Here is a 22870-nt window from a genome sequence, read left to right as displayed (position 1 = left end):
TGACTGTTTGACACTCTGACTGTGTGGTCTATGTGTTGCATGTGTTGGGTCGTGAGGTGGTAGTTGTTTGGGTGTCTGCTTTGGTGGCCTCTGCTGTTTTGGTAAATTTTTGATCAGAGCCTCCAGTATGTCTTTGTGTGAGTATGTGTATGATTTGAAGTTGTGATGGTACCATGTGTGACTGGGTATGTATTGTGTGTGGTTGCCTTCTCCTCCTGTCTGGTCTTGCCAGTCCTATGTTGAGAGAGCTCAGCCTCCAGTTTGGCCGTATAGTTGCATCTCTCGCATGTATTTGTGTTTTGTGGGAGAAGGAGAGGATTGTCTGTGTACATGAGGCAATTGTAACATTGCCTCAATATTCCCAGGTTCACCAGTTGAGCTGGAGAGGACACTAGCAACTGATCCCACGACATACTAGAAGTAGTAGATAAAGAACTTTCAAAGGACTCCGGGGAAGTGGGTTTTAGGCTGGTGGGGTACTATCTATAATAAGAGTGCTTTATCAAGGTGCAAGTACTGTAGGAGTAAGTGCTAGGCTTTACAGATAGAGAATAGTCTACTTGGGAATCAAGTAGAGATGAACTTTTCAGTTATAGGATATGCTGGTTAGATCAGCAGTACAGTTTAGCGTGTTTTATAGCAGGGGCTGAAGGGAGCTAGGAATTGGCCCAAAGCGACCAATGGACTACTAGTTTCTGGCTGAAACTTCACCAAATCGGACAAAAGGCGCTCAGTGCTTCCCACTCCCACTGGTAAGCAAAGAAACTTCCCTCCTTCCTAATAAGGCAATGGATCAGTAACAGGAACTAAAAACAAAGCCCAGGGATCAGCAACTCTGAAACTGGACTACTCTAGTTCAGTAAAGTGGGAAAACAAGAGATTTTTTTGTTTTATTACAGAGATAAGGAAAAAACAGACAGTAAATGCTATAAATCGGCTAGCGCACTTTAGTGTGTAGCCTACAGAAACAATTTGCAACAATTAGTAACTTAAAGTGCAATAAACAGTGTAAAATGCAGAAATCACTTAAAGTAGCAGTAAAACAGGCGAAATGCAGTCGCTAGCTTAATAACAGTGGGAAAGCCACAAAAAATACTTATATCTGGTAGAAAGTCACTCTTTAGCTCTCTGCTGCTTGGATCACTCTGCAGGCCACCACGAGGATCTGTGCAGAGTTGGTACAAGCTGGAAAACACGTGTTTAGCGTGTTTTATAGCAGGGGGCTGAAAGGAGCTAGGAATTGTCCCAAAACGACCAATAGACTACTAGTTTCTGGCTGAAACTTCACCAATTCGGACAAAAAGGCTGCTCAGTGCTTCCCACTCCCACTGGTAAGCAAAGAAACTTCCCTCCTTCCTAATAAGGCAATGGATCAGTAACAGGAACTAAAAACAAAGCCCAGGGATCAGCAACTCTGAAACTGGACTACTCTAGTTCAGTAAGGTGGGAAAACAAGAGATTTTTTTTTTTTTTTTTTTTTTTTTTTTTTTTTTTTACAGAGACAAGGAAAAAAACAGACAGTAAATGCTATAAATGCTTTTAAGTGGCTAGCACACTTGAGTGTGTTAGCCTACAGGTAAAATTAAGCAACAAATAACTTTTTAAGAGTGCAAAACAGTTAATCAACACAAAAACAGTTTAAATAGAATGCAGAGCTGTATAAACAGGCTAAGATGCAGTCGCTAAGCAGTAAATATTCAAAAAGCCAGAAAAAAATACTTAAATCAGTTATAGCAAATACAGTTATAACAAATGCTCTGAAATATACTGTATATTTCCAATATGTTTGAGAAGGACAGTCAGAACACAAGAAGGTTCAGGCGAAAAAGAAAAAAAAAGTTTAAATATGCAAGGACAGGAAATCACTGAATGTGGCTACCCCCACACCTGTAATTACTAGCAAATAACAAAATTCAGCCAACACTAGCTTTTAGTTCAAGTTACTGAAGAGCAGAATAACCAGTTAAAAATTCCTTCAACACTCCTTCATACACAGTTTAAATCAATTTAAATACTGTATTTTTTAAAAGAAAAAGTGCATAAAAAGGTACTTAAATTCTCTTATACGTCCAGTTGAATATAACCAAGTTCTTAGCTTGCCAAGCTGAAGTTTTAAAGCAGGAATTATTTCACATGCACCAGTTTAAATATGCAAGGACAGGAAATCACTGAATGTGGCTACCCCCACACCTGTAATTACTAGCAAATAACAAAATTCAGCCAACACTAGCTTTTAGTTCAAGTTACTGAAGAGCAGAATAACCAGTTAAAAATTCCTTCAACACTCCTTCATACACAGTTTAAATCAATTTAAATACTGTATTTTTTAAAAGAAAAAGTGCATAAAAAGGTACTTAAATTCTCTTATACGTCCAGTTGAATATAACCAAGTTCTTAGCTTGCCAAGCTGAAGTTTTAATGGTGTTAAATGGTATGAACTTTTGAAAGTTTCTCGAAGTGTGTGGGGTCTACATTTGCCTTTGTTCCTTGGGGAGCAGACAGGTTCTCTTTGCCACTATGTGTAGTTATGGCTGCAGTTCATAAAGCTGTTCCTGTTTAGGAGTAGATGACCTCCAGTACTTGCTTGGTTTGCCTTTGGCATGTGCAGTGCTTCCTTTCTGTGGTAGTGTTCCCATCCATGACCTAAGAGTCAAATCTTTTGGCTAGATGTCTTACCCTGTGGTTGGCTTGAAGGCTTGTTGTACTGCTTGGGCTTGTTCCCATCCATAAGAAACCATTTAGGAGTTTTTGGATGTTGGATACAGCTGTGCTTGATAAGAGAACCTTCCTTGATAGGTCAGAAATTTACCCTTCCACAGTCCCCTCTGGGGATGGATGATTTTTCAACCAGTCTTTGCTGTTGGATTTCTAAGTACACTGAGTAAGTATATACTTGTATATTACTTGTGAGCAGTAGCAGTGCTAAGTCTTCACTGTTAGTATTAAGTTGCAGATGAGTACTCACTAGTGGCAGAATGCTGAACTGATGGGCACAGTGGAAAAGAGTGCATATGTAGTTGGTGTGGATACTGCTGTCATGCATCATTGCAGGCACACGTCTATTATTGACCATGGGAACTTATGGAAAAGAGATGCTGAATGTTCTGATGGAGTGGATAAGCCCAGAGGTGTGACTTACCATGGGGGGTTCCTCTTTATAGATCAGTTGATATGAAATTTTTTGCAGCTCTTTTTGGGTTATCTGTTCTTCATCACACTTGGGTTTATCTGCCTGCAGGTAGCCCTCAGTCAACCCGAATACCAGAGACTTAGTATTTCTGCGTCAGTTGCATTCACTCCAGGACTGACGTCAGGTCGTCAGGGGTATAAAAACAGCCAGCCAAAACCATTACATCAGTCTTTCTTGCCGAGGAGCCCAAAGCAGAAGCAGTTCGCACGAGTGCCGGTTGGCCGCTACCCGAGTTTTCGTTCCCGAATTGAATCATCCTGAAGTCTTCTAAAGCTAAGTACCCCGTTGGGGATCCTTTTTTCTTGCTCTAACCAATGTCAGAAAAAGTTAACAATTGTCTCACCTGTAGAAAGCAAATACCACACCGAGATTTCCATTCTTACTGCGTCACCTGTTTAGGCCCAGACACGACGTTCCTCACTGTTGGTTTTGTGCTTTGTTCAATGCCCGAACTATTCGTAGTCAGGCCCTTATTGTCGCTAAATACTTTTGCTCTCAATCTCCGTATTCCGAAATGGCTTAGGTAAGCCATCTGACTATCGATCTTCCAAAAGAACGTAAGGATAAAGACTGAGACAGACCTCACAGGTCCAAAACTGCCGACGACGCTTCTGTTAAGCTTAGTCGCCAGTTCACCAGTGCTCAGTGAGGTGCTTTCGCAGCCCCTGATTCCCACTTCGATGGATTCACAGGCCGCTACTGTGACCCGTTTGGAGTCCGGTATGCCACAAGACTCTTCTTTGACTACGTAACCTGCGGATGTCTCTGCCCTGGATGGGTCCGGAGCCACTGAGCAGGCACCGGCTTCTGAGGAAGTTCATCGCATTACCGTTACTCAACACAAACCGACAACTTCTTTCACGTCTTCAGTTTTGTCTAAAACTACAGAGTTTCTAAGGCCAAGAGTACGAGCTACATCTAAAAAACGACTCAATCTATAGCACCTGTTTCCTTGCCACAATCTCAAATGCTTAAAATGACAGAAGACCTGATCATGCTGATTAGGGGAAGCCAGCCTTCCCCTGCTAAGAGAAAAAGAGACATGTCCCCAGCAGCTTTAACTGACCAAGAGCCTGACAACTCTGATGTTTCTGAATATGAAGACATGCCTTTATCTGCTTATGAGGATTCAAATGCAGGGAATCCATTCCCTCTGCTTCCCCTCCAGAGGATTTTTCTTTTGGTGAAACCCTTCATACTTTACAAGAGCATTTCCACTGGGAATGCCAGATTATCCTCAGTTCAAAAAGAGACTCAGAGAATTTTTAGATCTGCCACAACATAGCTTAGCTATCCCTCCTGTTCTGGATGTTGTGGATGATGTCTTTATGGAATCCAGTCTGACTCCTGATACTTTACCCCCTGCTCCATGGAAACCAGAAAGGTACTGCAGAGTCCCTGACTCTCACAAATTTCTTTTCAGAAATCTACTGCTGACCCAGAGGTCATTTCCCAAGGGCCTAAAGGTATAAAAGCAACTACAGCTAAGAATCTCACCCCTTCGGACAGGGATTCCTGAGCTTTAGACAGATTGGGTTAAAAAGTATACACCTCTGCAACTCTAGCCATTAGGGCATTGAATTGCCAATTTCACATGCTGAAATACCAGAAACATATTATTGAACTTATTAAGCAAAAGTGATCTACCCTTACAGACTGTGCAGAAAATAAAGAATTACAGGAGCTTTCTGCAAGCCAAGTCAGCAAGCATACCTTACAATGTGGGTTTGACGCCCTAGAAGCATCTTGCAGGGCAGCAGTCACTGGTTCTGTATTGAGAAGGCATGCTTGGCTTAAGGAACAGACCTTGCCAGACCATGTCAAATCAAAATTACTAGAAGCTCCTTTGAATAAGGACAATTTGTTTCTCACCAAAGCAGAAGAGGTTCTAAAAAAGATGGAAGAAAAAGCTAAGTCTGTGCAGACAGTTTTTTTGCAGGTGCAGCCTCCAAGATTCAGTAGGCATTGCCCCTCGAAACATTGGTCCTTTCCAGCCCCATCAAGGCAATATCAAACTAGACCCAGGGGAAACAGACCCCCCAGATTACAGTCTCAGAGTATACAGAGATTTAAGCAATGGAGTACCTCCACTTCTAAAACAGGAAGTGCTAAGCCACCCCCTTAAGGAAAGAATTCACTATGACTTGTCAACTCCACTCCTCACCTCTGCCCAATTGCTCGTGCCGTAAGAGGAAAATTTGCCCACCATGCAAAAAACTGGACCTCCATCACCAAAGACCTATAGGTCTTCAACATTGTATCCCAGGGGTACAAATTTTACTTCCACACACCGCCAACCTCGAAAGGGTTCCCAGACCTTCCTCCATACCAGTGGGCAGAGACATAAAATCAAGTTCAATCCCTGCTCTCCATAAGAGCAATTCAACCTGTTCGTGGTCCAAAGAGGCCTGGTTAGCCACCCTAGACCTAAAAGAAGCCTATTTGCACATCCCTGTCAGGGGAATCATGCAGGAAATGCCTATGTTTCAGGGCAGGATCTGTGCATTATCAGTTCCCTGCACTTCCCTTTGGCTTATCCACTGCTCCCAGAGTCTTCACAAAGTGCCTGGCTCCAGCCATTGCCTATTGCAGAGAACGATTCAAATATACCCTTACTTGGACGATTGCCTGATTCAGTTAGACAGTCAGGAAAAGCTGATGCAGCACCTGGCATTTGTAAAGAACCTTCTAACCTCCCTGGGGTACACTGTCAACGAAAAGAAATCAAAACTTGTCCCCAGTCAAAAGATTGTATTCCTGGGAGCAAACTTGGACACAGCCTCCTAGATGGCTTTCCTGACTCCAGAAAAACAAGTCTGTCTAACAGGCTACTTCACTCAAATGGCTACCAGAACCCAGCTTCCGCAAGGAAAATCCTGCAGGCTGTAGGGTTCATGGCCTGTTGCATTCTACTAATTCCATATGCCAGACTGCATATGATGAAACTTCAGTGGTACTTAAAAAGTCTTTGGTGCCAGCATTCTCAGAACCTGGAAACCATCATACCTATCATACCTTATCTAAAGACAGAGTTTCTTTGGGGGGCAGCAGCATGCAACCACAACAAGGGGCTTCCCTTTACACATAATGCATATTTGTCTGCAAGCTCAATTCCTGCCAGGCAAACAAAACACTCTGGCAAACGACTTGAGCAGAAATCTCCTAGACCCACATGAGTGGCAATTAGACCCCAGCACTTTCAGCCTGTTAACTCAGAAATGGGGGATACCAGAGGTGGACCTCTTTGCCTCCCCATACAATCACCAGATCAGCAAATTCTGCACCAGGACACCTCACAGCAGGGCATGGAAAGCGAATGCCCTATCCTTCAAGTGGGTAAACCTGTCAATCTAGGTTTTTCCCCCTCTGCCTCTTCTTTCAAGGATACTGCTCAAGATAAGACAAGACAGACCAAGGGCAATCCTGATTACCCTAGACTGGCCACGCCAGCACTGTTACCCACTACTGCGCAGCCTGTCACCGGTGCCACCATGGCATGTACCTCAGATCCCAACCCTCTTCACTCAGCAGGAGGGACAGATCCTGCATCCACAACTGCAAACTCTGAACCTTGCAGCCTGGCTTATTCCTTGAATTCTCCCCTAGTGACCAGCCTAAGCAAACGGGTACTGGGCATCATTTTGGAAGCCAGAAGACCTAGTACAAGGAAATCCTATGCTGATAAGTGGAAAAGGTATTGTTCCTTGATTCAGTCTAAAGGAGTGGACACAGCTCTGCCCTCCTTACCTCTAATCTTGGATTACCTAGCAGATCTACTCCACAGAGGCCTTTCCTACTCTTCCATTAGGATCCATGCCTCTGCCATCTCGGCTCATTACAACACAGAGCCACCTCTCTTCTCACACCCTCTCATCAAGCAGTTCCTGAGAGGGGCCAACAATTTAAGGCCACCAAGGAGAGCACCCACCCCTGCTTGGGACCTTAAGTTTGTACTGGATAAGCTCACCCCCCCCCCCCCCTTGAGCCTGCAACGTCAGCAGAGTTAAAATTCCTCTCTTGGAAAACGGCCTTGCTTCTGGCCATCACTTCAGCTAGAAGAGTGTCTGAGCTACAAGCATTTATGGCTGTGGAACCCTTCATTATTTTACATACTGACGGGGTCTCCCTCAGAACTTAACCCTACCTTTATGCCTAAAGTGATGTCCAGTGTAGCTCTCAACCAATCTATCCATTTTCCAACCTTCTTTCCTAATCCTCAAAATAAAGGGAAAAGGATCCTGCACTCTTTAGACGTGTACAGACAGCTCACGTCCTACCTTGACAGGCCTAAGCCCTTCAGAAAGTCTGATCAGCTACTACTCAGCTTTGCACCAGGGGCAGAGGGCAAGGCTATATCTAAACAAACTATTTCCAAATGGATAGCACACTGTATCCATTTCGGTTACAAACACAAGGGGAAACCAACCCCTCAGGGCGTCAGAACACATTCCGCTAGGGCAACTTCTACCTTTACAGCATTCCTCCAGGGAGTCCCTACCAGGGACATTCTGGAAGCTGCTACCTGGAGTTCTGTTCATACCATCACCAAGCATTACCACCTGCCTATCTTTTCCAAATCCAGGGCTGGTTTTGCTACTGCAGTCCTGCAGGGCATACTAGCCAGTCCCAACTCTTCTTGACTGCCTCCACCCATTCTCCAGCTTTGGGAATCAACCCAAGTGTGATGACAGCAACAGTGGAACACGTAGAACATAGTACAGTTGTGTACACTTAGTAGATGTTCGAGTGTATTCACTGTTGCAGTCCTGGTTTCCCACCCTCCAGCCCCCATGTCTCTCTCTCTCTCTCTCTCTCTCTCCTCTTCTCTAAATCTATTATTTACCCCTTACAGGGCTATTGGTATTTACTTTTTACTGGTGGTGTTTTTTCCACTATAACCTAGATCTCTCTTTGGGGCCTCCTGACATTTGGGGCAAGAAACACTGATGTAATGGCATTGGCTGCCTGTTTTTATACCCCTGACGACCTGACGTCAGTCCTGGAGCGACAGCAACCGACGCAGAAATACTAAGTCTCTAGTATTCGGCCCGACTGAGGGCTACTTGCAGGCAGATAACCCAAGTGTGATGACTGCAACAGTGAATACACTCAAACATCTATATTTATGGTAAGTGTGTATACAACTGTACTTTGGTAGTCCTTACTGAGAACAGGCTCAACTGCAGATAGGCAAGGTGTGAACCTTTGGCTTAGAGTACATTAAACTGTTAGGATGTTTTTGTGAGATACACTGTTACAGTAGCTGTTTTGGGCAGTCCTTTTATATAAAGAAAATACTATCCTGAGAGCAGTTTGACATATTTACAGACACACCTCCACAGTCTTGTATAAGTTAGTTATTTTGTGTTGTGTTTCATTATTTGTCTCCTATTCCAAAACAGGTGAAAAAAGATTTGAATGCCCAGAGTGTTCCAAACGGTTTATGCGTAGTGACCATTTATCGAAGCACATCAAAACACATCAGAACAAAAAGGGAGGTGGAGCAGCCCTAGCCATAGTTACTTCAGAACTAGATTCGTCTACTGTTGCAGAGGTTCTGGGCTCTCCAAGGATTGTCAGTGTTTCCTCTATTTCTCAGGACTCAAATCCAGCAACCCCCACTGTATCAAACAACGTTGAAGAGTTCTGAAGTTCTCCCCTGGTGGGCAGAGCTAATATTGCACTTAACATTTACTTGCCTTTCAAAATAAAAAGTGGGCTGGTGAAATGGAAAAGCAGCTCACACTGTGGTTTTATAGGTTTGTATTGTGTTTGTAAAAAAAAAAAAAAAAGATTCCCTTTAAAATATTTTAAAATATTCATCCTGTGTTTTTTTCAGGAGTTTTTTAAGGAAAAAAAAGTGAAATAGTCAATCATGTTTGCACTTAGGGTAGACCCTTGTGGCATATACATATAGATAAAAAATTATATATGTATATATATATATATATATAAATCTAAAATATATGTTGACTATTAAAAGAAAACTTCAATTAATAAATCAGAAGTTTTGCACTGTGGTTAGATATTTCACATTTATAAAAAAATCTTTGTTTTTGCTTTGTTTTGTAAAATTCAGTCCTTTCTATTGTATTTTGTACATTTTATTTAATGTACGTTTGTCTACGACTTTCAGAAAAGTCAGCAACCAACTATTGTGTTGAATTTAACACACAGCATCAAATGCAACGTTGTTTTATTTAATGTTATTATGTGACAAAATCGCCTAAACTGTTGTGTGGTGACATTAGTGGTATTTAATGGTGACATTAGTGAAACAGTTTGATAAAGTAACACAGTGGATTGTTGTATATAGACATTCAGGGCCGAAAAGGACCATTGTTCACATGTTAGAATGACCTTGATATGAACTCTAATCTACATATTGGCGGTTTTGTAGCAGAAACAAAATACAAACATGAATCCCTCATGTGTGTTGCCATGTATGAGTATTAGTTTCCTGAATTTCAGAAATGTAAACACGATTTTAGACCACTGGATCATTAAAGTGTTTGTTCTGATATAGTTTATGCAGTTGTATCCCATCTGAGGCACTTTTTTTGTCTTTGTGGCATGGATATATGCACTCCTTTCTCTTGTGGATAAAATGTATTTAATTTGCCATTATTTTTATTATTAAATTATGTGTCTTAGTTGTTTGTATGCCTGTATATGTTCTAAATCACCACCATAGCTAGTGTGTGATAATTGGACTCTATGAGTGTACATACTTCAAATTAAAGGGTGTGGTTGCTCAATACCAAAACTCACATAGAACTAGGAGTTTTGCTGTTTGAAATGTTAACCTACATTTTGAGCCTGAGTATGTTTTTTCAACAAGCTTTTTTATTTCTTGAAAAAGTTCATTGATCACACTGAATTGTCCATGCATGTTATATTTTTTCCCAGCCTTCTTAAATATATGTTGTTTCTTAAAGCTGGTTGAGAAGTCTTCATCTCCCATCAAGAATAAATATAACTGTATTAAACTCACATTAGACTTGATCATGAAGAACCGTGACACTCATCTTTGTCGAATAAAGACTGAACATTACCTGAGAAATGCAAGGATCTGATGTTCATAGGAAGGTATCAGGCTATTGGCCCTAGGGCCTATGTAAGCCTAGCCAAAAGGTACCCTGGCTTTTGCCACCCATGAAAATTATTTTCCTGTGCCCCTGTCAAGCAGAACCACAGAAGTGATCCCGGGGTGAATTTCCCATCTTCCATCCAATCATCAAGATTTTTCTTGAAGAGTGCTAATGAGAAGCTTTGTTTGATATAGATAGGTAGTTTGTTCCAGAGTATGGGAAGTCTCTGGGACAGGAATCTATCCTTCCAGCATGTTCTGTTTATTGTGGTGACTAGGTTTATGTCCCTAGAGCATGTAGCTCGGAGGGATTGGGATTTTGTTAAGTGGAGCATGTCCAACAGCTCTGGGTTTGACATAGCTTTGTATGTTAGGCAGAGATCGCCTCTGAGTAGGCGATATGTGACGGAGTAAAGCTGGAGGGTTTTTTTAGACGGTTGGCGTAGGGCATCTGTTTGAGGCTGGTAATCCTCTTTGTGAGGTATTTCTGTGACCTTTCCAATTGTTGTAGATGTCTTGTGAGGTACATACCAAAAGGGGTGTTGTACTCTATAATGGGTCTAATGAGTGATGAGTAGAGGGGAACAATGACCTTTTTCCTGGATGAGAAACCTTTTGTGATGAGATGTGCCATGTAGAAGGATTTCCTGACTACTGTGGCAATGTGATTATCAAAGGAGAGACTACTCCCACCTTTGTCCCAAGGTCTCTCATCACACTTTTGGTGTTAAGTAGACTACCGCCTGTATGGTAGTTCATGGGTACAGAGTTTTTACCAAAAGGGATGACAATGCACTTTTTGGCATTGAGCTTGAGGCCATGGCTTTGGCACCAGGCATCTGTCTCAGTGAGGCCCTTTTGTAGGATGTCCACATTGTTAGGACTTTTGATTATGGCTCCTAGTTTGCAGTCATCTGTGAACTTTTTTTAATCAAAGACCTTCTGTGTTAGCCTGTACGTCAGAGAAGTAGATACCAAACAGGAGAGGACCTAGGACTGAACCTTGTGGTACTCCACTTGTCACTGGTCTGAAGTTGGATTTAGAGTCTTCTACTTTCACAGTGTGGGTTTTGTCTGTGAGCCAGTTGGCAACCCATCTTGTGACATAGGGATTTATACCTAGTTTAGTGAGTTTATCCATAATTCCAGAGTGGGGGTGGTGTTGAAAGCCTTGGCGAGAACTAGCTAGGCAGTGTGAACCACCTTACCCTCATTTACAGCTTTGGTAACTGCTTCAAAGAAGTCTATCAGGTTTAGGAGACATGATCTGCCTTTTACAAACCTAAACTGGGTAGGGTCCAGAGTTTGGAGATTACCAATGTCATTGTTTTATAAGTTCCATGATACGTTACATAGCCTTGCAGACCAGGCTCGTCAGGCTAATGGAGCGGTAGTTCCCAGGGTCAATGGTGGCTCCCCCTTTGTGGAGTGGGATAATCATTGCTGTGCACCATTCAGTGAGCACAAAGCCTGAGGTGAGGCTATGATTGAACATGGTACTTAGGTGGGGGGGTGCCAGTTCGTTCTGTAGTTCATGTAGAACGCAGCCTGGGATGTTGTCAGGTCCCATGGATGCTGTGTTCTTGGCTTTGGAGAGTGTATCTTTTTTACCTGTGCAGCCGTGATTACTGCATCATTGCGTTCTTCTGGTATAGAGATGTGCCCTTTAGGGGGTGAGAGAGGGGTAAAGTTAGCACTGAACCTATCTCCCAGGATGTTGGCAATATCAGTTGGTTCTGTATATTTAGTGCCATTGTGCTGTAACTCGGAGCAGATCCCAGTGTTGGCATTGAGATTCTTGACATAGCTAGAGAATGCTTTGTGGTTGTCTTTAGAATCAGTGGCGATTTTGTTTTCGTAACTAGCTTTGGAGGATTTTATGAGGGATCTCAGCATCATACTGTGGCTGACCACGGAGTTCCTCCAATTGTGGGATTTTACTCTTTTTTTGCAACAGTTTCTTTCTTCTGTTGTAGAGTTTGTTTATGGCAGGGGACCACCATATTGGCTTCCTTTTTTTGGAGGATAGCATCTTGGTTCTGTTAGGGATTGCAATATCCATGTACTCGTGTAAGTGCTTATAAAGTGTAATTAATTATTGTCCGTCAGCATGGGTGTCGTGAAGTTTGCCATTTCTATCTTAAGCATGAAGTTGACTTTGGATAAATTTTTTGCGGTGATTTCCCTAATAGGGGGTGGGGTTGGGATGTAGATGTCTAGGGTGATTTGCTTGTGGTCTGATCTGACCAACGAGGAATTGACCTCTGGTGTGGAACACCGGTTGCCTATGTTGGTAATGACCAGGTCTAGGATATTGCTGCCCCTGGTGGGGGTGTGGTTAAGTTGATCCAAGGCATTGGAATTTATGAATTCCAGAAAACATTGAGCACAAGAGTTGGTACATGAGTAATTTTCCCAGTTAATGGTGGGGTAGTTGAAATCTCCCATTATTAGGGTGTTAGGTTGTACGCTAATATTTTCCAGTGTATCAAGAAATGAGGAGTGGGAATCCTGGGGCATGGTGGGGGATCTGTAGCAAGCTACAATTTGGATTGCGTTCTTGTCCAGAGTTAGTTGCACTTGGATAATCTCGGATGCATTATGCTGAGCAACTAGCCTGGAGGTGTGGATATCCTTAATGAATATGGACACCCCTCTGCCTTTAGTCCTTCGGTCCAGATTAGCTGGCCAAAAGTTGTGGTATGAATTATAGCCTGGTAATGCAGGGATGCTCTCTGGAGCCTTGAACCAGGTCTCCGTCAATGCACAGATGTCGATGTTCTCCATTTTAAGGAGTGCCTCGAGTGAATGCATTTTGAGGTTTAGACTTCTAGCATTAAGTAGCATTACCCTCAGATTTTGCTTGCTTGTATCTGTTACGGTGGTGAATTTATCATTTGAATCTTGCCTAAAAAAGGCACTATAGGGGTGGCAAGAGCCTTGGCCTGTATCCGGAATCCCAAGGGCGACAGGTGCAGGCCATCTCTGGCAAAGCATTGTGGTTTGTAGATCATGTCATCCCAGGCAGACAGATACTGGATCCCCTTAGAATGACACCAGAAGCTTAGCCAATTGTTGAAGTCAGTCATTTTGTCCTTGTACTGTGGTATCATTCTGGGTGATGTCAAGATGCTACTCAGGGCTAGGATCATATCTGCCTGGTCTACAAGATCGGACAGCTCCTCCATGTCTCTTCATGTATTCCAGGGAGGTACACCTCCGGTCATTCACACCAACATGGACAATAACAGAGTCATATTTGCAGTTGTGGAGAGACCTGAATGCATGCATTATGTGGCGGATCCTGGCACCTGACAGGCAGCTGACAGTAACTTTCTCCTTGTTTAGCCTGGTGCGTGGAACGTCAGTGTACCTGACTATAGAGTCACCTATGACTAGAGTGTTGGGTACATTGTTATGCCTTATGGGCTGTGGTTGAGTGGCACACTGTGTTTGTGGGCTGTGTGTCATCTGGGTTATGTTGGGGGTAGAGGTTGCTTGCGTTTCTGCTTTGGAGGTCCCTGTTGCTTGGGTAGATTTTATTTGAGAGCCTCCGCGAATGTAGGTGTGTGTTTTGTGTTTTTGTGTGTGTGTTTTGGTGGTGTAGGTTTTGAGGGACTATGTGATGAGTGTGGTGTGGTGCAAGTGTTTACCTTCTCCTCTTGACTGTCTAGTCCAGTCTTAGGTGAAGAGAGCTTTGCTTCCAGTTTGGCTATATAAGTGCATCTCTCACAGGTTGTAGTGTTGGGTGGTAGGAGGAGAGGGTTGTCTGTGTACATGAGGCAATTGCTGCATTGCCCCAAGATGCCCAGATTCATCAGGTAGACAGGCGAAGACACCGGGAGCTGACCCTTAGACATGCCTGGATAGGTGCTTATTTATTAAGTACTAAAAAGTGTTTTCCTCTAGGCAAGTGAGGAAAGTTGAGTGCTGTAGTAATTTGTAGCTTATTTAGTGCTTACAATGAGTTCTGAACAAGTGCTGTGCTCAAAGAAACAGATTTGAGTGCCGAAACTAGAAAACTGGCTAGTTCTAAGAAAAGATTAAGCTAGAAGGCTTCTCTCCAACAAAGAAAGGCTTGGGGGCTCAGAGGCTTACAAACAGTCCTGGATACAGCAAATCTGTATATGGACTAGACAACTTACAGGAAAGGCAGGAAACAAGCTTAGAATTTTTTTATATATAAAGTGGAAAGGAGGAGCAGAAACTTAACTGGGTTGGCCTTCTCAAATGTTCTCCCTGGATTAGGTAGAATGAGGTACTAACACTAGACTGGGAGGAGTGTCCCAGATCAAATATTCAGTAGGGGCGGGCAACTGCAAAGCCACCAAGTATAAAAACAGGATACCAATAGGGAGAGAGGGTGGGAAGCAAAAATCAGAACAAACAAACCCAACCAGATACTTAACAATTGTAGAAAAGTTCTAGTTAATATCTCACACATAGTGAAACTAGCTAGCAAAGTATATGCAGACAATAAAAGTGCTATAAATAACTCAGAAATAAGCAAAACAACAGGATACTTAATGTTATACATCACAAATTAATTGGCTCAGAGCCCTTCCTCTGATTAGCTTGGTGTGAAATGGCATGGAATGCCCTTTTTCTTCTGATTCAATTGATGGGACTCTGATACGACTCTGATCTGGTCTTGGCACCTCCAAACCTGTAGGTCCAGGACTGTGACTCCTCCCCTACCCATAATCCTTTGCTGCCTCTCACTGAATACTTCCATTCTTGTTTGCCACCTGAACCTAACAGTTGTGCATTTCTAGGGATCTGATGATCTGTTCTGCATCAACAATATCTGCAATTATTTTCTCTTTTCGTAACCATTTAAGCTAATGCGTCCCTGTTTTCCTACCCATCCTTAGTGATTATACAAACAAAAACAAAAAAAAAGTTCTTTCTCAAACTTTATTTCTCTAGGATAAGGTATTTTTCTACATTGATTACATATGTCTAGTAGATAATTATCTTTTAGTGTAGTTAGATAATGTTTTCAGGATACATAAGGGATTAACATCTTGTTTTTTTTTTTTGATGGTGCTTTGTATTTTTTTAAGTTATTTCTAATGTATGAAGACATGCTAGTTAAACTTTCACTAGTGTTGTTACCTGTTGTGTGGATATTTTTCTGCTGCGGGTTTTTGTCTTTCAGTGATACAGCACGGACCTTGTCGGACAAGAGTTTCAAAAAGTGTATGAAGTGTGGCCACAGAATTCCCCCACAGTATCCTCACATCCTCTGTGCATATTTTCTGGGAGCACCCCACCTTGACATTGAGACTCGTGCTACTTTCATTCACAAGACTTTCCAAAGTCGAAAGGATGAGCTAATCCAGAAAGGATTGTTACCAGCTCAACAGGAGTCATGTCAGCCTTCTGCATCTCCTTCTAAGGTTGTGGAGAAACCAAGGCAGAAAGAGAAAGGAAAAAGGACAAAAGTCTCAGAGAAGCAAGACTCCTGAGAAGAGTTCAGAGAAAACAGTCCCCATAACCCGACAGCTGTCCTGGGTCTGGCACCAGAAATTGCCATCTGATCCAAAGTCTAGTCAGATCTGATTTTCTTTGCTTCCACTACTTTTTTTTTCACCAGGTGCAGTCTGCTCCAGGTTATTCCTGCTCTTGCAAGAAAGACAGCAGTCAAGGGCTTCTTCTTTAGCCTCTTGAAGAGCTGCCTGTTCTTCAGTGTGCCTGTTATGTTCAGATTTCTTCGACAGCATATTCAGTTGGGGTCATTCTGGTGTCATCTCCCTAGATCAACCCGAGAACAGGTCCCATGACCCCTCCACTTAGGAATCCTATGTGGATCCAGTCCACGGATCCACAGCCTATGGTCAAAACATATCTGGCGCACCTGCATCAGTGCCAATAGGCTCACCACTTTGGCTCAGATCTTTACCTCTTTCATTCAGACTGTGACCTTGTCGAATTGGGAAGAGAATGGGAGCTGAAGTGTCAGAGGTGGAGCTCCAGTGGACAGGTTGACTTTGAAACTTTCAGATCAATCTTTTGCGGTATGCACTCTCAACGGCTCAGCTCCGAGGTCAACTTTGGATATGGGATGTGGCAGTGGTGCTGTGTCTGATGTTCATCGTGTTACACTGCTGCAGTCATCACACTTGGGTTATCCTACCGTCAGGCAGTCCCGCAATCGGCCAGAGTTCCAAGGTCTTGTTCCGGCGTCTGTTGCTGTAGCTTCTTCCCTGACGTCAGTGCGCCAGGGGTATATAATTGGCTTAAATTCTGGTGTCATTCAAAGGGGATCCAATGTCTGTCTGCCTGGGATGACATGCTGGACAAGCCACGCTGCTTCTCAAGGGACGGCTTGCACCTGTCACCCCTGGGCTTCCGGATATTGGCAAAGGCTCTTGCCACCCCCATAGTGCCTTTTTTAGGCAAGGCTCAAATTCTAAACCTACCACCCTAGAACACCAAAAAGGAAAAAAACTAAGGGTAATGCTGCTCAATGCCAGAAGTCTCAATCTCAAGATGCACGCACTCGAGGCCCTTCTCAATATGGAGAACATCGATGTCTGTGCTGTGACAGAAACCTGGTTCAAGGCTCCTGAGAGCACCCCAGCACTAACAGGTTTCACCTCATATCATGCGTTCCGGCCCCAAAATCCGGACAACACCAAGAAAGGAGGGTGTCCATATTCATAAAGGACACCCACACCTCAAGGTTGGTGGCAACGCATGATGCATCGGAGACCATCCAGGTGCAATTAACCATAGGCAAGACTGCTCTGCAATTTGTAGCATGTTACAGGCCACCCTCTCAAACTCAGGAACCTCACATGGCCTTCCTGAAAACATTGGAGGGATAAATGTATCTCCAAACACCATCATACTAGGTGACTTTAACTACCCTAATATAGACTGGGAACACTACTCAAGCCCGAACACTCTAACCCAAAGATTCCTGGAGTTCATAAACTCAAATGCCATGGAACAACTAGTCACCATCCCCACAAGAGGAGAAAACATACTTGATCTCATCATCACGAACATGGGATCAAAATGTTCAACACCGGAAGTATACCCCTCACTGGTGAGATCAGATCATAAACTAATCTCGCTGGAGGTCCTCATCCGCCCCACCTGAAACAAAAAGACCACAGTGAAAAACTTCTCAAAAGCCGATTTCACACTTCTAAAAACTAGTGTGGTCTCCTTTAAGGCCCCTGAGCCAGTGGTAAACATTACTCAAACCGCTGAATCACTTACAAATGCCTTCTACCAGCACCTACAGGACTGCATGGATCAGGCAATCCCAAACAAAACTAAGACTCTCTGTACCAAAGGCAAGCGTCCAGTCTGGTGGACCCCAGCCATAAACAAGCTCTACAACAAAAGGAGGAAGCTACTACAAGATAGAGCAAAATCCTTGAAAGGTAAGACACCTTTGATCATTATAAGTAAAAAACTGAGAGCTCTCATAAAATCATCCAAGGCAAATTTTGAGAGAAAAATCGCCAAGGACTCTAAAGAGAATCATAAGGCCTTCTTTAGCTATGTTAGAAACCTAGGAGGAAACTCCCAGATATGCTCAGAATTAGTTCAAAATGATGTGAAAATTACTGAACCTACACACATTGCCAACATACTGGCTGACAGGTTCAGTGCAAACTTCTCCCCTCCCCCAAAAGGAGAGATATCTATTCCAGAGGATTGTAGCCCCCAAACATCTCCAACGCCCAGGTGAGAACTGCCCTCACTAAGGCAAAAAACACAGCATCCATGGGACCGGATGGTGTCCCCGGCTGTGTGCTTCATGAACTCAATGAGGAATTAAACCCACAGTTAGGACAGCTGTTTAATCTTAGCCTCACCTCAGGATACGTACCCAAGGAGTGGCGCACGGCGACTGTGGTCCCACTTCATAAGGGCGGTGCCTCCACAGACCCTGGAAATTACCGCCCCATTAGCTTGACAAGCCTTATCTGCAAAGCCATGGAGAGGATCATAATGGAACTCATAAATAAAGACATAGGGAACTTGCAGACTTTGGATCCAACTCAGTTTGGCTTTGTCAAAGGCAGATCCTGCCTCTTAAACTTGGTTGACTTTTTCGAGACAGTCACCAAGGCCATTGATGAGGAAAGGCAGTCCATACAGCCTACCTCGACCTGGCAAAGGCCTTCGACACAATACCCCACTCAGGTATCATCGAAAAACTCATCAGCTTGAATGTAAACCCATACATCACAAGATGGGTTGCAAACTGGCTAAGTGACAGAACCCACAGGGTCAGAGTTGCTGGAGCCATGTCAGACTCAAAGCCTGTCACAAGTGGTGTCCCACAGGGCTCAGTCCTGGGTCCACTCTTGTTCGGCATCTACTTTTCTGAAGTACAAGCAAACACAGGAGGGTTATGGCTGACAAAGTTTGCAGATGACTGCAAACTGGGCCATAGTCGAAAACACATCTGACACAGATATCCTCCAGAAGGGCCTCACAGAAATGGATAACTGGTGCCAGAGCCATGGCCTGAAGTTAAACGCCAAAAAAGCATAGTCATACCCTTTGGGAAAAACAAGGCTACCCCTAGCTACCATATAGGTGGCAATCCACTGAGCACAGAAAAGTCATCAGAGATCTGGGGACCCAGGTTGACAGTAGCCTTTCATTTGACACTCATGTTGCTAAAGTAGTTAGGAAAACCTTCTATATCACCCACCTGATCATGAAGGGATTCACATCTAGATCAAGGGAGGTCATCGTCCCCTGTACTCATCACTTATTAGACCTATGATTGAGTACAATGCCCGCTCGAATGTATCTGACCAGACACCTGCTGCAGCTTGAAAGGCCCCAAAAGTTCCTCACCAAAAGGATAAAGGGTCTCAAAAATATGTCTTATGCTGCCCGACTGAAAGAACTCCAGCTCTATTCAGTCTCATACCGCTTGCTCAGAGGTGACCTGTGCCTGACATATAAGGCCATGTCAAACCCAGATTTGATGAATATGCTTCACCTCAAAAATCTAGATCCCTCAGAACCACAAGGGCGGGAGACTTAAACCTTGACATGGTTATAAATAGAACGTGCTGGAGGGACAGATTCATCACCCAGAGACTCCCTATGCTGTGGAACAAAATCCCGGTACATGTGAGGCAGAGCACCTCTCTGGTCTTGTTCAAGAGGAATCTTGACCAATGGATGGGAGATTGCAGATATACCCCAGGGATTACTTCAGCGTCACTGCTTGACAGAGGCACAGCAAAATGATAGGCATAGTTTTTATTCAAACTAAAGGGGTGGCGAAAGCCACATAACTATGGGCTAGGCTTATAAATGCCCTTGGGCAGATAGCCTAGTATGAACCTATGAACCTATGAACCTATAATATGCATCCGATGCCATTTTCCCCAGTCTTTCTTGCCGCGCGGTGCCTGAAGCAAAAGCAGTTCGCAAGTGCCGGTCGGCCGACCGACTCCTGAGATTTCCGAAGTTGAATTTCAGATCCGAAGTCTTCAATAAAGCTAAGTACCCTGTTGGGGAAACCTTTTTCTTGCCTCAGACCGATGTCAGAAAAAGTTAATAATTGTATTTCTTGTAGGAAGCAAATACCTCATAAGGACTTCCACTCTTACTGTATTCCATGCCTAGGCCCTGATCACGATGTCACTAGTTGTTGGTTTTGTGCTAGATTCAACAAACGCACTATAAAAAGGCGTTTTGATTTTGCTTTACACTACTTTGGCCAAAGGTTCAATTATACCATGCCGTCAGATCAGCCGACGACCTCAATACTGAAAAAACGCAAAGACAAGGATAAAGACAGGCATCCGAGGTCCAAAACCGACAATGAAGCCTCTTCTAGGCCAGTCGCCGGTTCTCAGTGAGGCGCTTTCGCAGCCCCTGATACCCGCTACCTCAGAGCCACAGGCCGCTTCCGACTCCCACGTGGAGACATCTAGGCCTCTGGAAACTCCAAGTATTGGGCCTAGGGAAACTAATCCCTCAGATGGGTCCGGAGCCGCTGAGCAGGCATCTGCTTCTGAGGGTGTTTTCAGACCTTCACAACTTACCATTAAAACAGCAGCCAAGACAAAGGTACCATTAAAGACAAAGAAACAAGTACAGCATTCTCCTGGACAGTTCTCCATGCCTAAGAAACAGATGCTTAAAATGGCCGAAGACCTCATTACTCTAATAAGGGGTTTCCATCCCCCTCCTGAGAAAAGGTCTAGGCAGGATACAGACTGACTCCTCTGATCAGGTTTCCATTTCCTCTGATTCTTCTTCAGACCAGGGATACTCTTTACCCCCTCTATGAGGATTCTGATGCTGAGGAATCTATCCCTTCAGCCTCTCCTCCTGAGGATTATTCTTTTGGGGAAACTTTACATACCATGAGGGAACATTTCCATTGGGAAAGTCAGGATTACTCAGAATCCAAGAAAAGGCTCAGAGATTTCCTCTTATTGCCTCAGCACAGGCCCCTGGCTATTCCGCCTGTGCTAGACATTGTGGATGATGTGTTCTCTGAATCCAGCTTATCTCCTGACTTTTTGGCCCCTGCTCCAGCCAAGCCAGATAGGTATTATAGAGTCCCTGGCTCTCAAGTTTCTTTACAAAAACTCTTCGGCAGATCCAGAAACTATTTCACAGGGTCCAAAAGGGGTTAAAGCTTCCATTGCAAAAAATCCAGTACCCTCTGACAGAGATTCCAGCGCTTTGGATAGATGGGGGAAGAAAGTATACACGTCTGCAACTTTAGCAGCAAGAGCTTTAAATTGCCAGTTTCACATGCTTAAGTACCAACAATACTTAATGGCTCAGTTAAAACAGAAAATGCTTGCTAGCTCAGAAACTCCTGATTGTAAAGAAATGCAGGATTTATTGCATGCAGTTGAACAGGTGGGAGAACATACTCTGCAATGTGGTTTTGATGCTTTAGAGGCCTCTTGTAGAGCCGCAGTTACAGGTTCTCTTATTCGAAGACATGCTTGGTTAAAAGAACAGAGTTTACCTGATCATGTTAAGACAGAAGAGGCGTTAAAGAAAATGGAGGATAAAGCTAAATCTATGCAACAGTCAAGGATTTCTTACAGGTACAGCCAACTCGGTTTAGCAGAAATTGGCCAACAAAAAATTGGTCCTTTCCAGTGTCCGACAGGCCACAGAGAGGCAGATACAGACACCCAAGAGGCAGATCTCAACCCCAAGGCTCAAACAGACAACGACAGTGGGGCACCTCAACCCCAAAAGGAGGTGAGGGCAAGTCTCAACCTTACAGGAAACGGTCACAATGACTTTCCTTTGCGTACGCCAAGCACATCCCTTTTGGAAGCCCCCTTAGGGGGAAAACTAGCACTTTTTTCTCAAAACTGTCAATCACCCAAGACAAATGGGTCCTGAATATTGTGTCTGAAGGTTACAGATTCCACTTTCATACTTTACCAAAGCTAAAAGGAATGCTAGACCTGCCACAAAATCAATGGGCAGAGGCACAAAACCAAATTTCAGCCCTCATGGACATGAGAGATATACAAAAAGTACCACAACAAGGAACAAGGACAAGGATTTTACTCAAGACTCTTCCTGGTCCCCAGAAAGGACAAAGCCTGGAGGCCTATACTGGATCTTTCAATTCTGAATACTTACCTGGATATTCCAAAATTCAAAATGTTGACATTACAGCAGCTTCTACCCATGCTGGGCAAGAAGGCTTGCCTTGTTACTCTGGACCTCAAAGTGGCATACCTGTATGTCCCTATCAGACAAAATTGCAGAAGATACCTCCGATTCAAAGCTGGTACAATGCACTACCAATTCTCTGTACTGCCCTTTGGCTTATCTACTGCGCCCAGAGTTTTCACACAGTGCCTGGCACCAGTAATTGCATTTTGCAGATGAAAAGGAATTCAAATCTATCCATACCTGGACGACTGCCTCATTCAAGCAGAGACAAAGGACATTCTTCTACAGCATCTGGCATTTGTGAAATGTTAATTTCTCTAGGATACACAGTAAACGAAAAGAAGTCAAAACTAGTGCCCTCACAACAGATTACATTCCTGGGTGCCAGCTGAAATACAACGTCCCAGATGGCTTACCTCATGCCAGACAAACAAGTGCAACTAACTCAGTATTTTCAACTACTGGCAAAAACGTCCCATCTCACTGAAAGAAAAATTCTGCAGGCCCTGGGATTCATGGCATCCTGCATACTACTAATACCATATGCCAAACTGCATATGAGGAAATTACAATGGTACCTAAAAGTGTTTGGACTCAACATTCTCACAGTCTAGAAGCAGTAATTCCAATGATTCCCTGCCTACAACAGGAGTTTCGATGGTGGGCACAGGCATGTCACCTAAACAAGGGTCAGCCTTTTACCCAACCCACAGCCAGGCAAACTCTAACAACAGATGCTTCGGATTAAGCCTGGGGGAGCACACATGACAGGAAAATGCATTCAGGGCAAGTGGACCACAGACCAGATTCATCTTCACATCAATCAAAAAGAGATGTTGGCTGTTCAAAATGCCCTAACAGCTTTCAAGGACCTTCTACATCCAGGACAACTATTATTAAAGACCAACAGCACCACAGTAATGTGGTACATAAAC

General features: G+C 43.7%; 1 protein-coding gene across 2 annotated transcripts in view; it reads left to right on the top strand.

The window, feature by feature from the left end:
• Nucleotides 1–9843, top strand: part of SP4 (Sp4 transcription factor) — a 628400-nt gene extending 618557 nt beyond the window's left edge. For both annotated transcript variants that reach the window (XM_044064702.1, XM_044064700.1), the window contains exon 6: nt 8593–9843. In XM_044064702.1, coding sequence (XP_043920637.1) covers nt 8593–8840 — 248 coding nt within the window. In that variant the 3' untranslated portion in view covers nt 8841–9843. The remainder of the gene's footprint in view (nt 1–8592) is intronic.
• The last annotated feature ends 13027 nt before the right edge of the window (nt 9844–22870 follow it).

Source organism: Protopterus annectens, chromosome 3.part0, assembly GCF_019279795.1.
Source record: "Protopterus annectens isolate FY-2018-M chromosome 3.part0, PAN1.0, whole genome shotgun sequence".
Taxonomy (NCBI): domain Eukaryota; kingdom Metazoa; phylum Chordata; order Ceratodontiformes; family Protopteridae; genus Protopterus; species Protopterus annectens.
The sequence above is the reverse complement of the archived record's forward strand: the minus strand, read 5'-3'. Positions and strand labels throughout refer to the sequence as shown.